Source organism: Capsicum annuum, chromosome 6, assembly GCF_002878395.1.
Source record: "Capsicum annuum cultivar UCD-10X-F1 chromosome 6, UCD10Xv1.1, whole genome shotgun sequence".
NCBI lineage: Eukaryota > Viridiplantae > Streptophyta > Magnoliopsida > Solanales > Solanaceae > Capsicum > Capsicum annuum.
This window is the reverse complement of record NC_061116.1, coordinates 142946522-142958614: the sequence shown is the minus strand read 5'-3', so window position 1 is coordinate 142958614 and position 12093 is coordinate 142946522. Positions and strand designations below refer to the sequence as shown.

Sequence of the window (12093 nt, the reverse complement as noted above, 5' to 3'; positions counted from 1 at the left end):
AAATAAGTGTTAATGTTATAACTAGTACAAACTTCAACACTGTTATCCGTTAACCAAAAACATCAATTTTTTCAATGATAAGGCATAATGAAAATTCATAATAAAGTGCTTCACCATGTTTAACATCTCCGTTACGCTCCCCATTTCAATTTTCTTTATCCTGCTAAAGGGCATAACAATCTTGCAATTCTTGCATATGATATGGGTTTGATCCGAACCCAACCAGTTCTTCACCTGTGTAAATATAAATAGGTTAGGCTACAACCCATTTTTTAGTCAACTCGTATTTAACCCGCCCAAATTTTACCAAATTCACCTATTTGCCGCCACTACTTAAGATATGTATTGATATTTTGTTAGGGGATTAAATAGGGACATGACATGGTGATCAATTTTACTGTGTCAACTTTATTTGATCTTTTACATAAATTAATAGCTCCACTCTAGTTGTTAAAATTATTGGAAGAATCAAAATAAAACTGTTTCCCTTCTAAGCATAAACTACTTGTCCCTCTTTAATGTTGTGTCGATCATATATTATTTCTTCTTGTACTTGAAAAATCTTCAAATATATTTTAGGTACAATTATGAATCTGAAAAAGAACAGAAGAAGATTGATCTTGTCCCCCTCTCCTGCCACAATTATAATTAAATCATTCAGCTTCATTAGTTACTGAATATCCTCCCTCACAAGGAGTCATATCCTCCCTCCACAAGGAGTCAAGCCCTTTCTCGTTCCCCTTTACCCATGTCAATTCACATTGTTTCATGCTTGTAGCTCATCAAAATATGACTTCATCAAACACACTTTGGAAAATAAAATCTTACAGGAAAATGCTAATCTATAATTGCTACACTTTATGCAATCAATGATTGCAACAGAGAATTTATCCATAAAACGCGATGCTTTCTGAAACTGTCAGTTGACCTTTACACAAACACAGATGAACCTGATTCAAGGATACTAGCATTCATGCCCACTATTTCCAACATGCCAAGGCACATTGTAGTTGAAACTTTTCTGTTGGATCACATTCCATTTCCAGCTTTGGTAGAAACTGGGAATTTGCAACATTACTACAAGATGCATGTACAGTTAACTACAAATTCTATAACCTTGCGTCAGGTTGTCAAACCATGCATCTAAATATGTTACATGCATGAAATTGAGCTGGACGGGAATCAGGAATTCATAATATTATTCTATTAATCATGGGGAGCAACATTTCAGACTGAATGATGCAGGATTGATTACTGATAGAGCTTCTTCTTTTCCAATACTCAAAATGCTCTCAGATTTCCGTCAATCATGCTATCAGGGTCAAGTGCTCCACTCCTACCTGAAGCTCGGCTGCACGCATGGAAACAATATCTCATACACAAAAAGGAATACATATAGAAAGCTTGACAAAAGGAATACTACTGTAACCATGTCAGAGAAATGCCTTCATAATTTAACATCTTTAAACTTCATGCAATCTTTCACCATTAACAGTTTCAGCAAGCCTCTAACACTATCATGTCTTAACAATCATTTGATCTCTTTGATTTTCCCAATTCCTATCCAGGAAAAGAAAAGGTGACAATGTACGGTGATAAAACCAATATGGGATAACCAATGTCTGTAATGGCCAGACTTACAATGACGTAGGAGCACAAGAGCACTTTCTTACACAACCATTTTTCAATTTTCTTCAAGGTCCAACGGACTGCCTGCTGCTTCATCTGAGAAACTTCTAACCTTTGTTCCTATAATATCATGATTATTCTTTTACATATGGGGAAGATAGAATACAGCTGACAGAGGACATGACCCTTGATAGGAAAGTGTGGAGGATACGGATTAGGGTAGAGGGCTAGGGGGTGGGAGCGTTTCTTTATTTGTGTTTGAAGTTTCTTGTTCGTGGGTGTTGAGTGATGTTTATGTTTCCGGTTAGATAGTCTTTTAGTAGTATCTGGTGGCTGTTGTATTACCTTGTGGATACCGGTGTTAGTTTATTTTGCATACTGTACTAGTCTATACGCATTTATGTTTTGTGATTTGCTATACTGTTATCGGTCCTAAGCCGGGGGTCTATCGGAAACAGCCTCTCTACTTCTTCGAAGTAGTGGTATGGTCTGCGTACACTCTACCCTCCCCAGACCCCACTATGTGGGAATACACTGGGTATGTTGTTGTTGTATCCATTTACAATCTTCTCCTTTTGTTTCAGATGTTATGACAGATCAGCATTTTTGTTTCTAATACTTGCAAAATTTCTTCCCAAGCTGCACAGAATTCTTGCCTATAATAGTCATCCTCTCTAATATTGCTATTTGAGAACTCTAAATATGAAAAGCAACTACATTCCAAAATAGATATTAGAAGCCTCCTTTATTTGTAATCTAATATTACTGCCTTTTCTTGAATAGCTTCAATATAAACATGTCTTTGGAAGTGATAGAGAACTCAACAAACACTTCAGTAGCTGAGGCTTTAGATGGTATACAGACAAGATTAAGTCATAGATGTTATGCGCTCAATATAAACAGAGCAAGAATTTTTGAAAATTAAAAGCGAACAGCAGAAAGTGATATCAGCAAAGATTACTTCAATAATGTCTTTACTTTGTCCTACCAAGACCATTTCTGCACATTTCCATGAAACTATTAACCATCCAAGTCAAACCACCAGAATTTTAGCATCCTAATCTCTAACTCTTTAGATTGCTTAATGAAAAGGATCATAACTGACATAACATAGACGGTACACACCAAGTAGTTTCCAGGTAAACGAACTCTCATGTTGTCCCTATGCACAATCCTAGCTACGCATATAATAGTAAATGATTGCATTTATCAAAAGTTACTTCCATTCAATGTCTGTGCACAATCCTAGCTAAGCATAATAATAGTAAATGATTGAATTTATCAAAAGTTACTTCCATTCAAATAAAGCTGAATCTTTCGTGGATAATGATGATAGGGTTAAAAATGTCCAAGTCTTTAGTAGAACCAACTCAAGAGATAACTGAAATACATTATCTACTTACTGTCAGCAACACAAGCTGCTCAACCAATGACTAGCATATTGGAAGCTGAGCAAGCTACTATGTGTCATTACCTGTGTTGCGTAGGATGAGCTTTGAGCAAGAAACTTCAAATACTCTTGCTTCTTTATATCAAAGTTGAACCTTGCATGGTCTAGCAAAGCCTGTTCCCGCTGCATATCTTCTACAGCTCTTTCTTTTTTCCACTTCATTTCCTTTATCTGTCTTTCCATTTCAAAGTAGTTCTGCGGCAGACTTGACCTTCCAGAGCTCTTTGGGAATTTCACATCTATTTCCCTTCACCAAAGATACACACACACATAAAAGGAACAGATCACCAACTTAAATTCAGAATATATAAATTTCATGGCAACTTAGTTATGCTATATCTGGTATATAAACCTAGGAGGAGAAGAAACATTCTGCCTAATGGAGCAGGAGAAGAAAATTGACAGAAGTTTGTGAATTTAACATTGGGTCCGTGAACTTTTCTCTCTTTCACAGAACGGAAGAATCTAGAGCTGTAATGGAATTGAATTACTCAAATTCAGATATTTTATGATAGGGTTAACTTTCTTGATTATATGATATAGTGTGATCTCTTGCTGATCTTTGGATGAAGAAACTCACTGATAAACTGTGTGTCAATCATTCTTGATAAAGTATGATAAACACATTGATAAAGACGGTTGTAGCATACTTGCTGTGTATGCATAAGTGACAGAAGGCTGAAGGCTGTACAATAAACGCATTGTTGGAGACCATTGGAGATGGATTTTATGAGCAAGTTCATGAAGGCTGTACTACTAAACTCACAAAGTTGAAGCTCATCACATAAGTATAAACAATATATCCAACTTCAGAACTAATGCACAAAGTTAGACGAGAAATTATAATGGTATAACACTCAAAAAGAATCAAGTTATTTGGAGATCAATAAATTTATACCAGCCATATGACTTAAAAAAGTACCGCACTTCCATGTCATACATGATTGAGTTCTAAACAGATGAAAATAGAAAAGAATTGTTTTCTGTAGTAGTATAGGTTCCGAGTACAGAGAAATAACTTTTTAAGACAAGCTTCTTTACCTCTTGCCCAGGGAAAACACACCGTTATGCTTTATCATCCCACCATCCAAGGATATGGCGCCATGTCTAATACAAGGAAGAGCCTGTAGCATATCTTCTCTTGTTTTGTATACGTGCAAGCGGGAAAACAGGCTATAGAAGAGAGTCTCTCTTAGACCATAACCAGTGCTTGTAGCACAATATAAGTTCACACTGTCTATGTTGACCATATTCACAGCAAAACCAAGAAAACCGGGTGGAGACTCCCCATTGGGTAATCTTGGCTTGGGAATATCAAGCCTCCTTTGAGGGTCATCAGCTATGAAATCATCAGGATATGGTCTAAAATGAAGCGAAAGGAGGAAAGGGATCAAAAGTGTATAAAAGAGATGCATCAGTTTTTTCAAGAAACATAACTTTGACCTCAAACCTTAATTTTTCAAGACAGATAACAAGAAAGTGGCCATCCAAAGGTCTTTGAATAGAAGCTCCAAGTCCATGAAGACCCAAAGTTTTGTTTACGTGACCTTCCTTGTCGTATGCCTCCAGTGATTTAATACTATCATAAGTCTTGCAAACAATTGCTAGCATTGTCTCAAGTCCCAAATAATCCGAGAGGAGCCTGGATTTAAGAGATAAAATATACATGTCAACCATAATACAGAAAAAACTGTCATTATTTCCCTTACTTGAAATAGCATGCTTCACAAGTTCCCATATTGTCATAACTAATTAAAACAGCGAGAGAACATAGTGGAACGGGGGCAGAACCCAGGAGGAGATCCTCTCCTTTTACAAGAAGCTCTACACAGAGACAGAAGACTGGAGACCTTCTTGAAACATATTCAATTGTCCATCTATTACAGAAGTAGAGAAGGACCTACAAGCCAATTTTAATGAACAGGAAGTGCCCAACTTCTTGAAAAAATGTGCTACTCACAAAGCCCTGGTCCTGATGGTTACATTATGAGTTTCTTCATCAAATGCTGGGAAGTTCTGAAGCTAGATATCGTCGAAGGTTTTCACAATGTCGATGAACAGGAAATGTTTGAGAAAAGCTTCAATGCACCACTTATATAGCTTTGATTTCAAAAAAAGATGGGGGCAAGTTGCTTTAGACCAATAAGCTTGATAGGAAGATTCTATAAGCTGTTATCTAAGGTCTTTGACTGAAAGGCTGAAAAGGGTGATGGACTAAACGGTGGATTCTCAGCAGATGGCTTTCAACAAAGGAAGACAAATTTTGGGGGTTGTAGCTCATATGCTTCACATTCTTTTATACTATTACTTCACTAATGGCTAGTTTCTATTTCTTACTTTTACTTCTAATTTTTCGATTAATGATATGGACTTAGAATGACGAAATGATTCGTCAATGGGGTTCAGGTAGGTGCCATAGCGGCTGAGGGTTTTGGTTCATGAATTAATCCTTAACTCTCATGGGATGCAAGCTTCAATATTGAAGAAATCAAACTAACATTAATACCAAAATATATTTACTTGTTGAAGTGAAAACCTTTCGACAAACCACCCCACTTTTGCACAATTATTTTAAGCACATCTCTAATCAATTAGAATATCATTATATTACCAAATCTTTATTTCTTAATCTTCAGCTGGTCACAGGTCATCATCTTGATTGAGACAGAAAGAACAGGTTCTATAATTTAAGAACATGGCTGAAGAAAACTGGGAAGAACTGTAATGTAGCCAAGCAAAAACTGTAATGTAGCTATATTATGGCTAAAAAGGCAAGGATATACAGAAATTGACATAAATTAACCTGTTAAGATTGTCATCATCAACATTCCCAAGCATAGCAACAACTCCCAGAATATCCTTCAGCATAGGAAGATGAGAAGCTTGAGTTCCATGATGAGTTTTTAGCTGGCACCAGATGCCAGCTGCAGATTTCTCATGTTTTAAGATGTGTTCAATTGTCTCTTCCTCACTCCGTACATGGGAAAGTTCCTCATTTTCAGAACCAGATTTTCCTGCTGTATGATACTTCCCAAAAGCGACTACAGTACCCAGAAACACGAAATGTGAAACAGAGATCTTGATATTGTAGTTTCCCATGTTCATACTTAACTTGCATAATATAAAGAATAAATTCATTGATTATAGGAAACCCATTGATTTAGCAAAAATAGCTAGAATGACCCTTTTAGACCAACACATGCACTTCACACTACTGATTAAACTTGAGGAAAAGGAAGGTACCTTGCATATCTAAGATTGAATTATCCAATCCATTCTTCTGAGCTTTTAGGAATATGATATTCTCTTCATGATGTTTAAGTTTTAGACCCGTCTCATGCATAGCATCCTCGAGTTTCTGCAGTATACATCTGGTACTTTTGACTGATTGATTTTGCAAAATATTAAAAATATGGTAAATCTCAAGAAACAATTGTAAATGGATACCCATTAATCACAAGAAAAAACTGATTTTACAAATTACATTTCCAGCAAGATGAAATGACACTACGGGTGCAAACTTCTTGCATAATGTTAACAACCTTCGAATTGTAGACAGCTGCTTCAGCATTTCCGTTTTGCATTATGTCCCTTGCAAAAGAATAGGAATCAGCCTGACCGCCTTGATTGAACACCTCAACGGCTCATGCGCAACTACTGGATTAGCATTAATTGGCAACTGGAGCAAAATAAAAACAAAAAACTGCGATCAAATTGCTTATCTAGTAGCTCACAGAGTTTCCCATTACACCAAGTGTTGAAGTAACTATAAAGCGTGAATCACAGCAAACATTCATACTTATTTTATTCTTTCCTCCATTTAGAATTGAAGACCACTAGAGTTACCTTCTGGTTAGAGGTCTATATGCAGATCAGCCTATATGCTATAGAAAAGAGAAAATCTTATCTGAGGCTGCAGATGTAAAAATTCCACATTTTTAGGAATTTCACAGCACTTGTTTAGATGTTAGGCAGCTGAAAATTATTTCATTTTAGTTTGCTGACTAGTTTAGATAGTTGATGTCAAGCATGCATTAGTTAAAGTCTTGAAAGCTAAGTCCTGTTGTAGATATGAAATTTTAACAAGGAGGCTCAAAGACACTGTCATTTTTAGAAAATGGCTACTCATCATTGTGGTCTCAACTGTTTCAAACAGTACAGCGAAAATAAAAGAAAAAGAAAGAAGTGCCAGGACCCTGAGGTTTTACTGAGTCATCTGCCAAGTGACTATAGATAACTTTATAATGACAGACCAACATTCGACCAGCAAGTCCTTCCTTATAACATCCACAGCAGCAAATCGACTAAAGCCAACCGCCACCATTGAATCTGCTAATTTAGAAGTCAAGTGACTAGTAACACCCCCCCACCCACCCACCCCCAAAAAAAAAAAAAGAAATAATTTGTAATGTAAACTACTAGACCAAGTTAAACCAGTATAATTGAAAAAATAAAACACTAAGAAGGAAATAATCGAGGTAGGAATAAATAGTAATTTGAAGGATCCAAACTCAAGTATAAATTGGCCAAAACTTTTAGCACTAACCCATTTCACACCAAGCCATCTTATGCCGGCACTAACTAGCTCAAAAAGAAAATATACGAGGGCCTTAGTTGAATCCTTCACATGCTCAAATCCTATGACTAAGAAAAATCAGGAAAGTAAAGTTGTTCTCCTAAATGCATTTAGCATTATATCTAAGTTTTTCTTATTTATCATAGATATCTTGCTAAATCAGTTTTCTTATTTATCATAGATATCTTGCTAAATCAGTTTTTCTTATTTATCATAGATATCTTGCTCTCTATCTGCGATTCATATAGCTAATACCACCTAGCTTGGAATTGAAGGTAGTTAATTTTTTCAACTGTTGAAAATAATGACTAATTGTATTTTCACGCCTAGTTTCTGAAAAATAAATTCTATTTCAATTTTCTTGAAAATTAAAATCTGAATTTACACAGGAATTTTGATTTGTTGAGCAGCTTCCTCTGCCATTCTTGTTAGAAGTAAGGGGATAGCTTGCACCTTTGTGAAAAAGTGGTTGTGGAATGTTATGTGCCCATTGTCCCTCATTGGATAAAAAGAGAAATTCTAATGGGTTTATAGGCTAAATGGGTTCTCCCACCAATCAGACTAATGACAGGTGGGGGAACTCATGTAGCCTATAAACCCGTTAGCATATCTCTCTTCCTCCAATGAGGGACAATTGGCACATAACATGGAAACAATCAAACACAGAACTATGCGATTTTACACCGTGTTCGTGTCAAAAGAGGTCATTCTTTTTTATGCGGAGGAAGTCTGGGTGCCGTATTTATGTTATGTAATCTGCTTCTGTGCTTTACTATGTGTTTGTGTGGTATCTCGTGCCTTGAGCCGGGGGTCTATCGGAAACAGCCTTTCTACTTCTTTAGAGGTAGAGGTATGGACTGCGCACATCTTACCCCCAGACCCCACTAGGTGGGAATACACTGGGTTTGTTGTTGTTGTTGAAGTATTAAAAATCTGAAAACGCACTACTAGAGTCTTAAATTTTCTTAAATATATACTTCCTCCATCTCAATTTATGTGGCACCTTTAAGATTTCGAGATTCAAACACATCTTTCTTTGACCATAATTTTTTCATATATCTTTAAATATTTTGCATTGTGATTATTGTGATTTAGAGTACTTTTGAAATAAGTGACTTTTATTCCAAAAAATTTAAAGATTCTATGCCAAAATTTATGGTTAAAATTAAACTATTTGACTATCAAATTTCTTACTGTGTCACATAGATTGAGACACCGGGAGTAACATTTATGTAATGACTCAAGAAAGAAGTAAAAAAACATCCAAATTCAAAGGAGAAATATCTCAGAATACATGCATGACATCATTTCCAGTGTCTATTAGTAAAATTAAGTGTTTCTCGGAGTTTCATAGCCGAAAACTAGCCCCACACCACCGTTATAAAAAAAAAAAGACATTTCAGAGGATGAAACAGGGCGACATGAGAAGAAAAGCTAAAGAACCTTCACTCAGTCCTCGTTCATCGGCATTCGCCGTTGGTCTCTGTTGGTGGCCGGCTGTGGACTGAGAACGATGAACTCTACGCAGAGTAAACAGGCGCGTCTCCTGAAAGCAAAATGAACTATAGGGCTTTACTGAGTTCGATGTCCTTTGTATAGTTACACAAAATATAGTAAAATAGGAAATTGTTCTATTCATTTAATTCTAATTATATTAATTAATAATAAAAGGTTTATAAAATAACTTTGTAGTACATGTTATCATTAGTTTAATGTAAACACTAAGTTATTTTTATTTAAGTTATTTTTATTTTGGCGTGCAAATGGAATTAGGTTCTTTATTTAATTTTTGAACAACTTTTATTGGAATAATTTGATTTATTGATAGATTTACATATTTAACAGAGAAGGGTCAAAATTACTCTTTATATTAATGAAGTTACTTTGTTGGCAAATAAAATATATTTTTATTGTCAATTTGCTAATCAGTACATAGACTGAGAACTGGGGCGTAACGGTCACACAATTTGCGAATTAGACATTATTACATCAAAACAAAAACAAGAAAAACTCAACATTAAACTTCTGAAAAGCCAAGAAACTACGGATAGAAACTTGGCTCAAAGATTCTTCTGGCCAAGCGAGGAACTAGTGATCCTCTAAACACTACTTCTTTTACAATTTATCGTGTGAGAACTTGTGCAGGAGTCTTTTTATTTGGAAAGATCTTGTGATTTTTCTCAATTCAGGTCATATACACTGTTGCTGTCAAACACATCTTATATATTGTTGCATTAGATCTTCTTCCTTTCGCATTAGTACATGTCCAAAACAACTTCTCATACCAAGGGAGTGGTTATCTTGATATTCCTTGCCATAGAAGTTGCTTGGACCAAATGAACTTGGTTTAAGTGCAATTAAAAATAGGTGGTTCATTGACTTATTGTTCTCATCACATAGCACACAACGATGCTCATTTACTATACCCCACTTCATGAGTCTGTCCTTGGTATGAAGCCTTCTAGTTACTGTCATTCTTAATATGAAAATCCATTTGAAAACACCAAGATTATTGCATATAACCCTGCTCCACTAAAATTTTTGAAAGGTACCATTCATAACCATATATATCTTTTTGATAGCAAACAGTTGCATTCTAATAGGCTAATTCTTTATTATTCCAACTACATATAAATGGTTTTTTCATTTCAGGATATTTTGTACCATCACGAAGCTTGATTTAGTGAACAACTCTAAGCATTCAAAGATATAATAACAATGTATCCATCTGACCCACAAGCTATCTTTCTTCCTCCAAAAATTCCATAACAATTTGCCAACAACTGTTATATTCCATATAGTGACATTCTGAATATTTAGACCTTCTGCACTTCTAGACGGACAAACTTTATCCCATGCTAGCAGGACTTTTTTTGTTAACTTAACACCATCAATCCATAGAAATCTCATGCATGTAGTTTAAACTAACTAGATCATCGTCCTTGGTAGCATAAAATTTGTGACCGGTAGACTTAAACAGAAAACAACACTCACTTGATCAATAGCTCTCTCCCTATATAAAATAGGAATTTAGTAGTCTAACAAGAGATCCTTCCTAGCATTTTTGTAAGGAGTGATTGACACTAGATGATTAAAAGCCTTCAGTACTCAATAATACACCTATGTACCTAAAAAGCATCTCCCCCTTCACAAAACCAAGCATCCTCAGTATAGCATCCTGAGTATAGTTATTCACCCCCTTCCCCCTTCCCCCCCCTCCCCATTTCTAAAGTATATTGAACTTTTATTAGGATTAGCAACAAGTCCAAACACCTATGAAAACTCTTGAAAATAAGTGAATAATAGTTGAATAAATCTTATCTCCCTTTTACGAAAGAGAAGTAGTCATTAGAAAATTTAAGTTGAATGGCATTCACCTTAGCACATCTTGAATGAAACTTGAATTATGGTGGTACATGAGTTGCTTCAACAATCTAGACAAGTACTTTATAGCAATCACAAAGAAAAATTGTGGCATAGTATCACCCTTTCACAATCATCTTTTGGCCTCAAAAGGTTCAAGGGGTCTTTCATTGATACAAAAAGAGTAAAAAAATTAATTCGAGGCAGATCATCACCAACTAATAAACTAAGCAGAGAAGTTCAAGTTTCTCATCATTTTCTCCATAAATACTTATTCTACTAAATCCTGTTCCTCTTTGCTAGCTCATAACTCGGGATAACTTTATCACTACTCAACCTTCTTGGCATGAAGGTTGATTGACTTTTGTCTACCACAAAGTTCATTACTTTTTGCATTCTACTAGTAACTATTTTTTATATGAGCTTATACACTATAAAGAAATATGATATAAGTCTAAATTCCTTCATAAATAAGAAATTCTTGACCTTGGGGATCAAAGTTAACAATATACAATTAATAGGATTATAGAGGATACATGACTCAAAAAATGAATAACAACATTTGAAATATGATTTTCCACTATTGGCCAGGTTTTTTCAAAACAATAATACATTGAATCCATCAATTTCTAATGCTTTGAAATCATCAATACCTTTTTAGAGTAGAAAACACATCTTCATGATTAACAGTTGGATCAATTGTAGTTGTTGGTTTTTAGTCAAACATTACCTAAGACACATACTTTTAGTTTCACCATGGATAATTGACTGTCTTTGGTACCAAGGAGCCTTTTATAGATTGGATGATATAATCTTTGACCTCTTTTCATTGATGGTCCATTTCCCATTTGCGAGTTACAATTTTATAACATGATTATTTGTAATATTGTTCTTCACATTTACAAAGAAGCAAGTTGAATTGGAATCCCTTAGTTTTAGCGAAGTCAATCTAGATTTCTATTGGTATATACTCTCTTGCACCATGCTCCATTACTCTAGTGTTTTTTTTGTTTTTTTATTCTCTTCAAACAATTATGTATCATGTTTAGTTCCTTATTTGGGTTGTAAAATAGAC

The 12093-nt window shown here is 35.2% G+C and overlaps 1 protein-coding gene across 1 annotated transcript in view; it reads right to left on the bottom strand.

The window, feature by feature from the left end:
* Window positions 1–808: 808 nt before the first annotated feature.
* LOC107873110 (protein DEFECTIVE IN MERISTEM SILENCING 3) overlaps window positions 809–12093 on the bottom strand; it is a 44572-nt gene continuing 33287 nt past the window's right edge. Inside the window, exons 5-13 of the mRNA XM_047414432.1 lie at window positions 9099–9201; window positions 7337–7408; window positions 6622–6722; window positions 6323–6437; window positions 5883–6120; window positions 4530–4721; window positions 4121–4441; window positions 3104–3326; window positions 809–1351 (exon numbers count right to left, since the gene is read on the bottom strand). Of these exons, the coding sequence (XP_047270388.1) occupies window positions 1337–1351; window positions 3104–3326; window positions 4121–4441; window positions 4530–4721; window positions 5883–6120; window positions 6323–6437; window positions 6622–6722; window positions 7337–7408; window positions 9099–9201 (1380 nt within the window). The 3' untranslated portion in view covers window positions 809–1336. The remainder of the gene's footprint in view (window positions 1352–3103; window positions 3327–4120; window positions 4442–4529; window positions 4722–5882; window positions 6121–6322; window positions 6438–6621; window positions 6723–7336; window positions 7409–9098; window positions 9202–12093) is intronic.